A 17,523-nucleotide genomic window follows, 5' to 3' on the forward strand; every position below is an offset into this window, starting at 1 on the left:
CCCCCAAAAATACTATCGAAAATTGAGTGGATAGCTGAAGGTATCAAACCGAATATGGAGGAGAAGGTGTGAACGAAACCAGAACCAACTGCTTTGAAAAAATGTGTGATTCCAGTCATGCTGGATGCATTAAATATTCATCCAACGAGTTCACCAAAGTGTCTGAAAGTTCTTATTTAACAGGGACTGTATTTCTGCTGATGACCTTGCCACTTGAAGTGCGTAGGTCTTGAGCGCAAATGTAAGGGCCGCATGCCTTTGAAACAGTAAAGCCTTGGGTCTACTCAACTTGTCAAAATTCACGTTTGAAGTAGCAATGTAAAGCCAAATATCCGCTACCTCCTTAAATTTAGTGGGGGGAAACAGTATGTTCCAGCAGCATGTAACGATCTTAGAGACCGAAACAACATAAACTATTCCGGCCCGCATGCCACAACAGCCTTCACTATTGAGAAGGACATAGCTGCCGTTTGAAAGCACCTGGAACGTGGGTCTTATCAAAGGGACTGGGTCTCCCTTAAGATAACAAGCCAAGTTTACAGCCGAGGCATTACACGCCCCATGCATGGACAGATGTTTACAAATCATCGAATGGCGGACTGAAGTCTCGTATTCACTACCGCTAAGAAAGACCTCTTTCATGCCATTGAAGCATTTGTACGAGAAGGTAAGCTCCCACACCTCATGGATGTAACTATCTCCCAGCTTTTCATATCTGCCTACCGGAATGTGTTTTATACAGGAGGTGAATTGTAGTGTGGAAATAGGCAGATTAATAACCCCATGTATTAACCACTCAACCGATGGTATTTCGACCTCGGTAAAAGGCAACTTTTCTAATTTCTCAATGTTAAGCATGACATAAGTCGCTTTCTTCTTAGCCATTAATTGTTGTTGTCGCGTTAGATTAAAACAAGAAAATATCTCCCTTGCACTGACGTGCTGCCATGGAACGCGACCTGCCTTCAATATTTGAAGCGTCCAACCCAACTGCATAATGGACCTGATCTGACTCTGTCCATGGTGTAAGGAAGACACACCAGATTGTATAATGTCTATAGTAGAAGAGACAATATTATTAATGGTATATTATTTACAACAGCTAATGCCTTTTTTTAAATTTTCCTGGTCTATTTGCCTTAACCGGGCAGCAGCATCTTGTTGGGAAAGTTTCCAAATCTCATTGTATACTGCATTTAAAAAACGCTTCTTACGTTGTGTTCTAGGTCCTGACAAGAAATCTTGTAAGTCAGTGGCGTTAGACAGGAGATTGAGGTGTTCTCAAACCGCGTTCAGTGAGGATGATTTTAGCCACTGTTGGCATAATATTCCCACACTATATGATGTAATTGTATCTGCATGCTCTGGTGATATAGCGAGGGTCTGGCCTACTCGTCCTAAAACCTGAGGAGTTAATAAAACGTTGATGAAACCCATTGGCATCTATTGGCCACAATAACCACCTCCCTGGATGTGTCAGTGAAGCTTTAAACATACCATTCTGGACCCACTCATCGAGCTCATCATCAGTTGCATTTGTACATTTTTGCCATTTGTAAAATTTTGCTTGGGCAGGTATACTGGGCATGTTTAATTCCCTGATTGTTGCTAAGCCTAAACAACTCGTTTGTTGCACTGTTTCATTTAAAAAGATCATTTGTACAGGAATGAGGCATGCTCTAAACAATGTTTCTTTTCCCTTAATTTGCCAATTTTTTGTTCCCCAGACACTTTTCAGATCAATTGATTTGGACCAATATTCATAGCCTTCTATCGATAACTGGGAAACAAAGGATTCCGAATACATTAATTTCGTATTGGTCAATAACGTGTATATCTTTAGTAGATGGTACTTTAAAATAATATGACTCAGCATTCTTTTGATTGTGCCCAGAATATGCAAACTTTTCAGAATATGTTTTGGAACTCCCTTGCGGCGGAGTCGGGCAATGTTCCCATGTGTGTAATTAAAAACAGTTTGGGGACTGCTAGCTCTATGTATGAAATGTTGCCCATAATAATTATAGCAAAACATATCACCATAATTTTCTTTAAATTGGTAAACATCTTTGTTTTCAAAGACGGTATAATATTGCAATTCAGTCATCATAGAATCAGCTGGTTTCACATCCCAATCATCAGAAACAATGCCTGGTATCACTATATCATTCATTGATAATTTGAACACATACAGTATTTGAATAACTTCCGTGGGACCATATATATCAAACATTACTTTGTCACAAACAATCCCATCAGGAATTGGCACTGCGGAAGTGTTCACAAAGGATAAGTCTCTTCGGACTTTATGTGAAGAAAAATGTGGTTTCAAAACCTTTTCCACCAGTTCAACTGTTGATCTTTCAGGTAAAAAATGACCATGTATTAACAAGAAAAAGGAAATGACAAAACCAATCCAAAGTAGAAAGGCTAGGACAGTCAAAGAGAGCCATAGATAATTCCATGGAAAAATAAAATAAGTTTCTTTAAGACAGTTTGTTAGCGTACGTGTACTTGACAAATCAGCTGTCGGAGAGGCAAATGAGTCTGAGAAATCATTGTTGAAGTCGGCAAAATAACCAGAGGCAGTTCGTGCAAATGGCGGAGCCGTTGTCAGTGGTGGAGTTGGTGTTTCCTGCGGTGGCACACTAAAGACAGCACCATCCGTTTGGCTTGAAGTCGAGTTGACTTGGTCAAATGTTTCTAAATTAGTTGACGTTAGTGGAACTAATGCAAGATCATCTTCCATGTTCGGAGAGGTGCCAGTGTTGGTGTAGACAACTTGTAGAGGAACTTCTTTGTCAGTAGTGAGAGGGATTCGGGAACTACTGGATGTTCCTCTTGGTTGGCTGTGCAGGATCGGCCACATGGTGTAGTTTGACATTGTCAACAGAGACAAAATGATTTTCTTTGGAACTGCCAACGGTGGTAGAATAACAGTTCTGGTACCGTGTATCCCTAGTACAGGGACTGGTGCTCGATAAGAAGGGCCAAATTCCTTTTTCACTGCGACTTTTTCACGTACAAGATCCCCAACTCTGGGAATCCAGCCGGCAGATGTTACAGGCACATCCTTAATTCCTGAGGAGGCAGCACTTTTGGAAGAATTATCATCACGGGACTGTTGCAATTCCTGTAAGACAGTGACACGTTCATTTATGTCAAAAGGTGTTTCTGCTGCCTCCATGCCAGGACCATCAAGATCCGGAACATAGATTCGAGTTCCGAACAGGCACTGATAATAAGTACGGCCCCCCAGGAACCTTCTAGGCAGATTATTTAGTGCTCGCTGGACTCCATATAGGTGGTTAAGCCAACTGCGACCCATACTTAAGACTCTGGCTGTTAAGGATTGCTTTAAATCACAGTTTAATCGCTCCACTACACTATTTCCCTCGGGATGAAATGGAGACGAGTACTGGAGTTGGACCCCCAACGAAGCCATGGTGTCCCTGAACGCCCTCTAGGCGGAAGCAGGGCCCTGGTCCGAATGGAAGGCCGCAACTGCATATGTACCGATAAAGATTTGAAAATCTTTATTAACAGTCCCAACGTCAGCCGAGCGTTGTGGCCACACCCATACAAATCTGGAGCATGAATCAACAGTGACTAAAATATATTTGTATGCACTATCAGGTGATAAGGGACCACAGTGGTCCAAGTACACACATTGTAATTGTTTGTTTGAAATTAAGAGGGGTGTCTGCGGCGGGCGCTTGGCAGTGGAAACTTTGATTTGTTGACAGATGTCACAACAAAGGACATACTGCTTAGTCTCTTTGTATAGACCTGGCCACCAATAACGGGCCTGCAAGATCGAAATTGTAGCCGCCACACCAACATGGGCAGATGCCACCCCTTCATAAGCTGCTTTAATCAATTGTGGTCTTATATCTTTGTTGGGGATGTCTCGTACACCCACGCCTTGTATCTTAACTTCAGCGTTCACCATACTTCCCATACGATAATGATATTTGTTAGGAAATGCTTTAGGATGAGGCGTACCATCAGCCGTAGCTGTCACGGCAGCCCAAATGTCTGCGACCGGTTTGGAACTCGAACGAGTCACCGAAGCTACAGTGGCTACTTTCACTGCTGACTTTGCGGCTTCATCAGCCAATGTATTTCCAGCAACATGTATTCCAACGCGCTGGTGTCCAAGTGTATGTACAACATGGACATTCGGTAGCGTCGCTTTCAGGTCAGCTACTTTCCCCCACAGTAGTCTGTGTTTAATGGTGTTGCCTTTGGATTCTCTGAACCCATTCTGGTGCCAATAATGCAGGTATTCATTAAAGGACTGGACACAGTAATATGAATCACAAACAATCAGCGTAGGCTGTGCCGGATCCTTGTGTTCCAGTGCCATCAGCAGAGCTTTTAGCTCAGCCAATTGTGTTGTACAATCCTCTAGGGTCTGTGTAAAGGTATGTAGAGGGCACAATTTATCGCCCTCCATATAGCCACTTACGACTGTGCAAGCAGCAGAATATTGAGGTTTAGTTCCAATCGCAGGTTGTGCAGAGCCATCGGTGAACATGACTCTATGATACTGTTCAATAGGCAAAGTATTTGCTGGAACTGGAGATTCTATTTCATATTGTAGAAATTCCTGAGTTTGTAGCTTTGGGTCAAAAATGTAGTCTACATCAGTGGCTGTCAGAGACGTAGCCCATTGTATCCAACGTGGATGTAATGCATTTGCGTTTGGAACGCTAGCTTTTGTAACAGCCTCTAGGGCTGGGATTGGAGAAACGACAATAATGCGTTTTCCTTGGGCAAGAGGTCTTTCTTTAATGACAGCCATCTGTACAGCAGTGAGAATTTTCTCTATGGGAGCAAAGCGCTGTTCTGCTGCTGAGTATATATGTGATTTATATGCAATTGGGACTGTCTCACCTTCATTAAACGTCACATAGGTGAAACCGATGGCCCCAGCTACTACTCTGAAGACCAAATGTGTTTTGTTGTCCCTTGTGTGTAAATTTTGAGCTACAAGGATGTCTGTCCGCAACTCTCAAAGAATGCGTGTATGTTCGATAGTCCAGAATTTACTTGAAAAATCGGGACGTATTAAGTCCTATAAAGGATTTATGCGTGTAGCATAATCTGGAAAGTAGGTTCTGACAAAATGTAAGAAACCCAATAATGATTGCAGTTTTTTGATTGTATTCAGTGGTTTTAACTCTGCGCACTTCTCTAAGAATTGTGGTGCTAGTCTCTTCCCTTCACTTGACAGCTCATATCCTAGGAACAGGATGCTGAGGAAGGCTATTTTTGTTTTTTTGAAGTTACATTTGTAGCCAAATTCGGCAAACCCTACAACAATGCTGGCTACCCATCTTAAATGTTGTAGTAATTCATCACCCGTCAGGTATATATCATCTACATAGGACAATGCTTCAGGGTCAATCTTGTGCAATATAGCAGTGACACGAGCTGCGAACAGCCCTGGGCTGTTCTTATACCCCTGCGGTAAACAACAGATTTTTTTCTGGGATCCTAGTGCTCTGAAACTTGTTACATCTCTACTCTCAGGCACTATATTCTGGCAGAAAAACCCATTGGAAATGTCTAGTGATGTTTTGTATTTTTTACGCACTATGTTGCTCATTAGTGCTGTGCTATGCGAATTTTGGATAGCATAGGTACGTGTTTGACTGTTTAAATGTCTGTAGTCTAAGACTATGCTGTATGAATGGTCTGGTTTAGCTATTGGTAATAATGGGTTATTCATTGGTGAGACACAGGGTTCAATCACACCCTGGTACTCTAATTGTGTTAATATTTCTCTCACTGGTGCTTTTGCTTCATGTTTTATAGGATACTGTGGTTGTGCCTGAGGTTCATTTTTAATTGGGATTACATGGTAGGGGGATTCTTTATCCCATCCCACGTGATTTCTGTATAATGCATGTGCTTGTGCCAAAGCCCATTCAGTGGAATAGGATTCAGCAAGTTCCTCTGGAACAAGGGGCGAGAAAGAAGGCTTAGTGACATCTTCTCCATATGGGCAGGCACGGACAAAGTCAGGCGGCCAATCTTGTTCAGCCAACAAGACATCATATACTTTTACTATGCGATCCCAAAAGATGGCGTCTACTGTGCGTTCAATGTCTCCTTCTAACTGTAGCGTTACCTTGTACAGCCTATCAGGCGTGGAGACACGCATGCCCGCAGTTTCTACTTGTATAAAGTCATCTGTTGCTTTCACCTCCAGATGCTCTATAAGATTCCGGCAAACTATTGTGACCTCTGCCGCACTGTCTAGCAAGGCTAGAGCCAATTCCTGTTCTTCAAGCGGACCCTCTTCCTGTGTGGCATGTCGGACTGCGACTGCTGGCACTTTTTTCTTTTTAAATTGTTGTTTTTGTTGGGTGGGTTTCTCTTGCTTTTTAACAGAAACCTCTGAAGAGCGTTGTGATTCCTGTCTCGGTTTCAAGTACTCTGTTCTTCGCTCTGATCACCCAACTCTCTCATTTATTTTTTCCGATGAGTTCTGAAAGGAACGAGATTGGCGTGTATCTGTATATTGATATCTATCAGGCGTTTTGATATTATCTCTATTTCTGAGATTATATTTATTCTGTGGGGTCTCCATACGCAGAGATTCTCACCTCTCTTTCTTAGGAGTTTACTGCTTTTTCTCCCAGAGTTTCTATTAGCCTAAGGTGCTTGCTTGGGGGTATCTTTGTTTGATTTACCCTGAAATTGAGGTTTTTGTGGTCTGGCCCCTAAGCTATCTCGACCAATACTTGAATAGGTCTCTGCTATTATTGTAGGCAGCTCTCGTTCTTGATCCTGTTGTGGAACATCACAAAGCTACATGCGCACTGCAAGAGTGACTGCTTCCCCTTAAAGGTTACTTAAAATGATTGAGGATACTGTGGCAAAATTGCCCATCAATTGCATCCCCAAATCTAAGGCCAGGGCAGCCCCATATTCATCGTGAATTTGTTTCAGCACTTCCGGTAAACTGGCAAGTGTCGGTGTACTGTGTGAGGTTGTGTAGAGTGCGGCAAATACCAGGCGCCAAGTATTACAGTTTTCTACTGTAGGGACCATCCCAAAGGGCAAGCACATTGTTAATATTCTATGTTTATCCTGAGGTCCCGTATGGGGAAACACTGCCTCCAGCGTATTAATTTTCTGTGCTAACCAAAACGGAGATTACTCGCGTTTGGCGGGTACTTTACCCATAATCGAATGTACAGTCGCAAGATTTATACCTGGCGTTACTGCATGTGGATGTGATGGAGCAGCACGTGCTGGGTTTGTATTTAGTGTTTGCATCACTAATTGTACTAATCGTCTATATATAGCTATTAATTCAACATATAAGTGATGAACTCCAGCTACTGCTAAATTTGCAACCACAGGATGTGGTGTATAGGTGGCCAATAAAGGCCAGGTACGACTGTCATTACTTAGTGGACCTAACCTTACTGGTAATATTGTGTGGGGTAGGGCGCCATCAAGCCAATTATTATGTTCTTGATAAGATAGAGGTATCTCTAAATATGCGTATGCTCTGTATTGCCCAGGCACATTCACAGGTGTATATTGGTGAAATGTATTTGTGTTCCCATCAACTGCTGGAAATGTGAACCAAGAGTAAAAACTGTCTGTTCTATAAGCTGCATGAGCGTCCATCACGAATGTGACTGGACCTCCCTGGGCCGTTAGGCCATTTGCTAGTAGGTGTGCTATTAGAGGTTGTCTCATATTAACAGCTATTTGTACCTGTTGGGGATTCGCCATGATAGTAACACTATGAGTTCAGAGAAGGCACACCAAAATGTGTTTTCCTTTTAAAGTTCAAGCTTGAACAACCGCCAGTTGTAGTAGGATTACCTACACAGCTGTGGTGGAAATCCTCAGCACCATGGAGGTCTCCACATACGGCATTGAGGTGTCATTATATAAAATGAGACAGAGATACTCCGGAGGACTCGAAAATTAGAGCCTGACCAAACGTTGGCAGCACCATGTCGTGTAGGTTCTCATTATTCTAATGAGACTACTGGATTTTGAGCAGCAAGATCGTCCACGGTGTGGGAGACTGAGTCTGACCCACTGCGGGTGACACCTGCGGCTCTAAATACAGGTTTTTCTCCGGCTAACTAGCAGTGCCTCATCTCTACCAGAGGATAGGGATGATTAGGCAGCAGAGCGCGTAACATATTAGGTTTCTCAGGGAAGTCGTGGTCACTCAGATCTCATCCAGTTCTCTCATTCACACTTCGGTCTCATATATAAATGACAATAAAAAGCAGTATAAGTTTTAATGACTGGTTTAATAAAACAACTGCATTCTAGATAGCAAAGCGTTATCTGCAATAACCAGGATGACACAACAGGACAATATTAAAATGAAGACGAGGAGAGTGAAACATAAGAATAACACTATCATATTGTCACAAGGATTTATGGACTATTTCCTATCTAAGTCATAATCTGAGCACAGCATGTTAAGCTCTTATTCTGCCTTTCAGGAGGACATCAACCCTCATACCTGAGCAAAGGCCTGTAGTCTGTGTTAGCATCTGCAGCAAAGCATTCAGCAATCAGCATACAGTTGTGGTTCTCTGGCTGGAATCTCCCTCTTAACGTGTAATGGGACTAGGAAGTGTTTTTATAATAACACAGCTGATGTTCTAAGAAAATGTCCCTACGTAAGGATGTGTATTTTCTACGAATGTTGAAGACTAAACTTCTACCACCTTCACTGGCAATGTACCAAACTGTAGCCTTGACTGAAGCACAACGTGATCAACAATGTCTTGTTTGAGAACACAGTGCTGGGCTAAGCAAAAACAGTTAGATAGATGAAAATAAAACAAGACCGTAAAACTGGTTATTATAAAAATAACAATGCGAAGCCGAATAAAATATATCTAAGTCAAAGTGCACAGCGGCCTAGTGTGTTAAACTAACGTGCATGGAGCTATAACTAAAATGGCTACACAACAATATCATCTCTACAGTACACTCCTGCATTTCAGAGAAAGGACTGCCTTGTTTTTCAGAGGACTGCTTGCCTTTTTACCCCAGAGGACTGCCCTGCTGCTTGAGGCCTGCCCTGTTTTTCAGAGGATTGCTCTGCTTCTTGAGGCTTGCCTTGTTCCTAGAGGACTGCCCTGCTACTTGAGGCATACCCTGCTCTCTGTGAAGGAAGACTAGACCTGTTCCCCTCATACCAGGCTACTTTGGTTGACTCCAAGGGTCAGTTGGCTGATCTCCTGTTCTGAGCTACAGGGACACAACAAGCTCCAGAGGGCACCCTGCAACTGCCCAGCTGACCTGCTGCAACTGTACCTGCCTGAGCCCTACTGGCCTCTGCTGGAATGAGTCCCTGATCTGCAAGAGGTGCCATCCCAGGTCCTTGACCATTGGCAGGCTTCGGCATCGGAGTGCACTCCTCTAAAAGAAAAGGAGAAATCCTGAAGTTCTGGACTTGTCGTGCCAGACTTTGAGCAGGCAACTTTATTAGTGGGAGTAACCTGGTCCCTGTATCTGGTCTTTGCACCATGGTGGTCGGTCTGAACTTTTGACTTTCCTTCGGTCTAGCAAGACCCAATGACCAAGAGTGGCGCTTTATGCTTTTAGGTGCTATATTTACCTAAAACTTTGAAATTCAGTATCTCCTTTTCTACTGATACTTTGTTGTTTTGCCATCATTTTAATTATTAAAATGTGTTCTATATTTCAAAATTTGTTTGGGATTTTTTATTGTGTTGTGTTTTCACTTTATTACTGTTTGTGTGTTGCGTATATACTTTACACTTTGCTTCTAAGTTAAGGCTCACAGCTTTAGTTTCAAGCTACCATAGGATTAAGGACAGGTTAATTTAGTGACTTTTGAGGTTCACCATGACAAGGATTGTATTTATCGGTTTGACACTGAGAATTCCACCCTGCCACCAATGTAAGAAATTTGGTTATTGGTAGACGGGGAGGAAGCCCCTCTGAGGCAACAACCACAATCCTTGTCGGAGCGAACCACAAACGTCACTAAATTAACCTGTGCCTAACCCTCTGGTAGTTTGGCACAAAATCTGTATTATTGAGAAATGATATAATGAAGACTGAAGTGATGCAGTTAAACAGAATGCAGGCTGGTGGGAGACAAATGCAGATGTCTCCTGGTGGACAAAATGCAGTGCAATATATGCAAACTGCTTTTTCTACCTGCAGACAATTAAATATTGAGCCTAGTTCAATATTTGTTGTAAGGAGTCCCTCATACCCAAGTGTTTTTATCTCTGAAAAGTGCACTGACTCCCTATTGAAGTAGAGAGGGCCTAAATATACAATGTAAAATAAATAGGTAAATGTTACCTAATCTTAACCGTCCCCCCACCAAAGCAGGCAGCACTTAGAGCAATTTTTGTCCCTGTCTGTATTATGGAAATTGACAGGATATTAACCTGGTTCCTGCTCACTCAAAACACAGTGTTTCATTTGATTCATGAATCATGAGCATTTGATCCTGTTTTGCCTCGTCTTAGAACCCTTCCATTGCTCCCGGTCACAACTCTAGACCCTCACAGGTGATTTTCCACGCTCTATGAATGTTTGATCGATTGAATGATTTCAGATTAGGTATAAAGTTCTCTGCATGGTACATCATGGAGTGCATGCTACTCCACCACAGTTTTTGAAACAAATTAGCAACTGATACATCTAGCAGAGTAACACCATTAGCACCCTTATGCCATCTTCGTGAGCTAAGCTGTTGGAGACAAGAAGAAGACTTGCAGCCAGGCTTGTTCCGTTCTTGCTCCAAAACCAAAAACTAATCTTCTGCTGAATGATACCATGATCTCTAGAGCACCCGAGTCAGGAAACCATTTAGAACCTCACTTTTCTCCCACTTTACATGATCCCTAGTGATTGTCCTGCTTTGAGGCCGTCTTTCTACACCAAGTATGCTTCATATATCTTTGTTTGGTATTTATGTAGCATATTTCTTATGCTACAGTGGCCCTATGGTGCTGTTACCTTGTCCAAGAACCATTGGGATAGGAGAGCATACACACATGCACATACACATACAATAAGTTTATTATTCATGTGTCTCGTAGACTGAGAGATTCTGTAGCCAGTGGCTATATAGGACAATCCTTTTTGAGAATGTCTATGGTACTTATCTTTTTAGGCCTGTATAAGTAGCTTTGGTGCCATGATTTTTGTTGCCGAGCATGGGTTTTGAAGTAATATTGTTTTAACAGGTGTTTTATTTTGTTAGTTTTATCTTTGAAAATCGATGCTTTAATAGTTTCTGCAATGTGTTTAGTTAACTCCATTACAGGACTTCCACATCAGTGTTGAAACTTGTTAGATCTGTGTCTTCAGTGGAGGTAGGGATTGCAAAGTTGGAGAATTTGTAGCTTTGAAACTTTTTGTGCTGAAGACAGCAATTTCACAAAATGAAGTGCTTACAAAGAAGGAGGACATTTTCTGTGACTCACACCTAAAGTGCAAATCCATTCCCCTGCACTTTGTGGCTGCTTAGGATAGCAGTTACTTGCCCCAGCGCCAAAGAGACATCCTCCACCCAAGTTTGGATTCCTGCTGGACAGTTTTCGTGTGTCTAATTTTGCGGAGAACACTCCCTCATAGGTGGAGCAGCTATGTTCTTTTCTTGGATGGGTAGTATAGAATTTCAAAAGTCCTCCATCTTGGGGAGATGCACTGTTAAGTTATTTTACAAAAAGGGAGAAAAAATTATCCATCCTGTCACAGGTTGATTTCATAGAGATATATATGGTGATAAGGTGTTTTAAAGGCTAGTTCTTCTAAGGTTGAAAGGCTGGGTGAAGCAAAAAGTATAATCCCTGGCTAGATTTAAGTGCAATAACTCATCCATGGAAAAGTGCTGCATCCTAAGGGAAGTTGCTGAAGGTGTACTCATCGAACAGAATCTCGTTTTTGTAGTGTGGTACACTTTTGAGCAACAATTGATTTGGTTGATACAGCTTTTTTCCTGGGCAAAGCTGAAGCAGAACATACCAGCTGAGCTCTTGCCAGCAATATGATTGTTACCCTATGAACATTGGGCCTAAGTAGAGGGTTCCTCAACTGGGAGATTTGTTTTAAGGAGAGTCCAATTCAGAGTGACATTAAACCGGCTCCCTTTCGGCCTTTAGTGTATTTAGATTCTTTATTGCATATTTACTGCACTGGGTTGCATTGACTAATTTGTATTCCCAAAAGGTGTAAGTGAGCATGTTGGTTGCCTCCTCTTTGCAGACAATCTCGAGTTGATTTAACTCAATCTTATTGCTTTGCAAAGGAAAACTGACAGATTACAAAACTCGTTCCTGTCTTTTAAACCACTGATTATTAAAACAAATAGTGCGATGGTGTGTGGGAGGATGAAGTGGAGCTCCCCATTGGTGGTTACAGGATACAAAGTTGGAAATTGGTGATAATTACCAATGTTTAGGTATACCATTCTCTAAAACTATGTCTTGGGTGCTGCTTTTTAAACAAATGAACTCAAATGCCTTTGATAAGCTCACAAACGTATTTAACTATAGATTTGTTAGGCCATCCAAAAATGCACTCCAATAGTTTACATGGGAGAGAAACCCTACTTTTGGATAGTAAAATATACTACTCTGCTATTCAAGAGGTGATTACAAATTGAGTGCTGGGCTTACTATTATGTGCAATGGTACATGCAATAAGATGAGAGCTAGAGATTCGATTTGTCAGATTCAGGCTGAACACATTTGTTATATAAGCAAATGAGTGCTAATACCACAAGACTATTACCATTTTGTTTAGCTGTAATTAGAGCATGTGAAAATAAATTATCTAAGTCTCTTACTCTAAGGATAGATAAATTAATTCAAGATGGAAATAATGCTAGAAGCTTAGGTTGTAATATGAGAAAATTGGTGCTAAATAAATAGTTTAGGGCTTTAGGAAGAGACAATAACTTTCAGTATTTAGAGAGTAAAAAGTTAATAGCCAACCCTAGCAAATATTTTGGGTTTAACAAGAATATGACAATTTCCCCCGGATTAGAAATAAACTGTTATGGTGGAGAATTGGAGTTCAGACACGTTGCTCCTTATTAGGCTCTGATGTAGTGTCACAAAGATAAGCATGCATGTGCTTTAAGAGGGAAATATACCTAGATTCACCTTCTACTGAACTTTCCATAGCTAACTCATTTGCATCATTTTGATTTGCATCTAATGTTTTTAAAATGTGGAGCTTGAAATCATAAAGATTACATTGCCCTTCAGAGTAGTCAGGATTTTTAGACAGCCCCCTTACACTGGGCAAACATCTTTGTATTATTGGTATTTTTGTAATTATATCAAGCTTGTTACATTGTAACCATGTATGAGTGAAAATGTAAGGCCCGCGGCCCTAGATATGTAATAATGTGTGATTAGTATTGTTTGTTCAGACTTTTTTTTATAATGCTCCATATTTTAGCCTTCTAAGATTTTTATGGTGGAAAAGATAGCTGAGATAAAGGTAGCACGGTTTGTTCACGAGCACACATTATCTGAATTAAAGATTTGTGTACAAATTTACACTTATTAATGAACTTTCTCAAATAGAGATGCAAATACAGCCTCTTGGTCTACCTTTATTGTTTATATTTTAAAATTGGTTAGAATAAAGTAAGAATCAATAAAGGTAAATAAACAGTGTCATGCCATGCAGCTCACATTTCTATTTATGTGTTCCTTGGATGACACATTGTTATTTTAAACATACTCATTTTACCAAATCAAGAATGATAGAAGGCTAAGTTGGACTTTGCCACAATTTAATTCTTCTATCCTATGTCTTCCTGTCTGTTAAGAAACCTTTGCAGGAATGGCTCTACCCATTGAGCTATTAGAGCTCGTAGCATCTTCCACTGGATTACGCTTTCTTTATAGTGCACATAGGGATGGGGAGAGGATAGATTGACATTATACCTAATGTATGTGTCCGTTTTTTTCTATACCTCTTTCTTGAATTAACGTGAATCACTATCATGATCTTGATACTGTGGACAATATATACACACCATGCAAACACCATCACACGGTAGAGGCTTGCCATTCACAGGCAGTACCAAAACACAAACACGGTGACAAAGGCGGATTCATACATGCCAATCTAACCGATTTAGATGGGAGACTCCCGATTTTTGAAGCACAAAATGACTTTATTTTGGCTGTTTTCTGCCTGAAATTGCCTCTGTTTCAACAGAAGTTAGTGAGCTAAATACATTCTCTCCATTATATATTTTTACATCTCCTGATTCTAAAATGTTGTCATGTCTACAGATTGCACTATATATGGATGCAGTTTTCATTGGGAAAACGAAAGGGCTTAAGATGGCCGCTGCAGCCCCTATGGCCTAGGCTCCCAATTCAGCCCAAGAACAATGAATATCTGAGATATGGGAGATTCAAGGTCCCCCGATTCTATTCTGCATGGGGGGGCCGTCATTTTGTTTTACATCACTATATCCCACGAATATTCATAGACCTTCGGGTAAAGCCATCAATCCATGCACTCACCCACGCATCATTGTACTCTTTTTTTCCTTCCAGTCACTGACACACACCATCCAGTCACTGACACACACACACACTTAAATTGTGCTGATACCCTGGGAGAGCTCTGGGCCCTTGAAACAGAGGGAATGTGCTGCACAAATGCACTTAAAGAAACATGTAACAACATATCCTACCCCATCTTCCTTCTCACTCCCCTACAGGTGCCCCACACACTGTATTTACTCCTTCATCCGTTCATGCCTACGTCCATCATTCCATGCACACATGCACTCTCGTTTATCCAAGCAGTCAATATCATATTCATTTACTTAACTGTTCCTACATAAGATCAATAAATCATTGTCTTCACTTACAAGCCAACCCTACTGTATTTGTAGTGACTTTATTTTTAATAACAAAAACTTTAAACATTAATTTCTTATGTCTTTCGCTAGTAATACTGGGATCCGTTTACAAGTGGCAATGTAGCGCTCTCATGCAGTTAGCAATACAGCACTGCAGATACTTAATATTAAGAAGTTATTCCCTTCCCATGAATTTCATCGCCAGTTTGTATTTTTCAGCACCTTTTCATTGACATACCGAGCGTTCCGAAGCGCCCACCCCTTCGTTCGCCCTTTTTACCCAAGATCCTTTTCTCTTTTCTGAAAGCGATCGCCCTTCCTGGGTCTGTTTCCCTCGCCAAAGTCAAAGCACCCGGCCGGGTTCAGAAGATGGACGCGTCGAGCTTCGTTTCCTGGTTCTTGCTCACTGTCCTGGCCGTCGCAGTCCTCACTTTCCTGCTCTTTTGCTGTTATGTGAAATACACGCACATGAGGTTTGACCACATCCCAGGACCCCCGAGGGAGAGGTGAGCCCAGCAGCGCCGCAATCTTTCTTATCTTTAATTTCTAGCGCACTGCGCGGGGTATCGAAAGACAAAGCGGATGGCATTCTGCGTTCTGTGACAAACTGTTGTGTGTATTTATCTTGCATTTTAGTAAATATTGCCAGAGAGTAGAACAACAACCACAAGTGCATTGTTTTGATTAAGTAAGCCCTCAGTTACTTCTAAACACTGCCTAGACGTAAAACTAGCAAAACAGTGACCTGCTCATGTAAAGAACAGTAATTTGAAGATGGGCATATGCTGCCCTCTAGAGTCATTTCATGATCATACATTATAAGTGGATAGTTACCGATTTTATGTGCAGCCAACCGCTCCACTTTTGTTTTATGTTCTTAATTTTTTAGGTCTGGGTTTTGACAGCGCTGTTGTCAAATTTACCTATTGCTAACAAATTCTTTAAGTTACCACGCAACACCATATTCAGTGTTGCCAGATGTGGAGATCCGTCCGAAGTCCAAAGCTGTCCAAGATCAAGACCAAATTCAGCCCAACATAGAGCAGTATCAGCCCTAAAACCAGCACAAATATACAACTCTCATATTATGCAAAAACTGCCTTCAGGAAACATTTTAAGGATAATCCTAAAGTCTATTCAATATTTATATAGGTGGAGGAGGTACAATGGGCACCAATGGACTTCTGCAATCATGTCCAAATTCTATTAAAAACACTAATTTTGAAGACCAGTCCCCACTGTGACCATCTAATTGACATTTCTGTCACCACAAATCCATATTTGAGTATGGTGTTCATGAATTAACTCTACAAGAACAGATTATTATCAACCTTAATGAAATCTAAATATTGGAACTTCAAAGCTATTTAGGCAGTGTGGCTCCAAAAAACAACATAGAATGGATCTTGCATAAGCATCACAACACAATGATATATGTTTTATGAAACAACCCTTGTGTTAATGTAATTCCAGTAGGACTTGTCTGGCAAGGTTTGCATTCTATCGATTTGCCTGAAGATATTTGAACAAAAAAAAACTCTTCTACAATTCATTCATGACAGTACTGAACAACAATAAAAATTACCATTGTGGTGGACAATTAAATTAAAGAGGAGTATAAGTAAACAAAAGAACGGAATAAAAGGTATATAATATGACAAACAAGTCTGGGAAGCAGTTGGCCAGGTGGTAAAGAGCATCAGGGCGACCAAAGTGGAAAGATCCATGGAGATGCTCTGTATCCTGTGTAGGAGGAAGAAAAGTCGGAGAAAGATGCTGGAAATGCAGAAAAGAAAATCAGGAAGGGTTAATAACAACAATGGTAGGATAATACTCGCCTCTGTGACTGCAATAAAATCTAGCCTTTCTGACACCAAGGCTATGAAAATCTCAATTTTATTACGAGACCGGAGGCTCATATTATGCATGTTCAAAGTATTGCAGTAAGATATTTGGAGATACGTGAAATAGGTTTGGGATGAAAAGTTCTAAAAGTATTTACATTGGACCAGTCTGCAGTTCTGAGAATGTTGGGTAAAGAAGCACCAGCCCAGAAAGCCTGAGACATCATAACTCCGCTGGCGGAATGGGCACCAAAAGAATCAATTTCAATTCCAGCTAAGGACATGATCCATCTGATTCAACAGGTTAAGGTGGGAGAGAAAACAGGTTTGTGGTGTTTTTTAAAAGAAATTAGTTACTGATTAGCAGAGGGGATCTCAAATCTGCAGTGCGAGTAACATAAGTTTTTAAACAGTTTCCAACACACAACTTGGGTTGAGAAAGGAAAACTGGATAATGAATCGTGGATAAGTTGATTTTGGTGCGTCTCTGAACCTGAAAGGAAACACCAAGAGGAGAGTAATGGAAAGAAGATGCATCTAAAGCTCTAACATCTAAAATACGTTTTAAAGAAATCAAACATAAAAGCATTGTTAACTTTCCACAAAGGTACTTACGCGAAAGTGATAAATTGTCTTACAATGAAATAAATAATTTCAACACCAAAATGTCATCCCATGTTTTGCTATATTTAGGAATAGGAGGTTTAACAAATCTTTCTCCCTTTAAAAGTTAACAAATCAGAGGATATTCTCCTTTGGGTCTGCCGTCCACTCTGTAACGTTCGATTGAAA

The 17,523-nt window shown here is 41.0% G+C and overlaps 1 protein-coding gene across 2 annotated transcripts in view; it reads left to right on the top strand.

Moving 5' to 3' along the window:
• Positions 1-15,179: 15,179 nt before the first annotated feature.
• Positions 15,180-17,523, top strand: part of LOC138260125 (cholesterol 24-hydroxylase-like) — a 279,929-nt gene continuing 277,585 nt past the window's right edge. The window contains exon 1 of one of the 2 annotated variants that reach the window (XM_069208300.1): positions 15,180-15,393. In XM_069208300.1, coding sequence (XP_069064401.1) covers positions 15,257-15,393 — 137 coding nt within the window. In that variant the 5' untranslated portion in view covers positions 15,180-15,256. The remainder of the gene's footprint in view (positions 15,394-17,523) is intronic. The other variant, XM_069208301.1, reaches the window with a different exon arrangement.

Source organism: Pleurodeles waltl, chromosome 9 (genome assembly GCF_031143425.1).
Source record: "Pleurodeles waltl isolate 20211129_DDA chromosome 9, aPleWal1.hap1.20221129, whole genome shotgun sequence".
Classification (NCBI taxonomy): Eukaryota; Metazoa; Chordata; class Amphibia; order Caudata; family Salamandridae; genus Pleurodeles; species Pleurodeles waltl.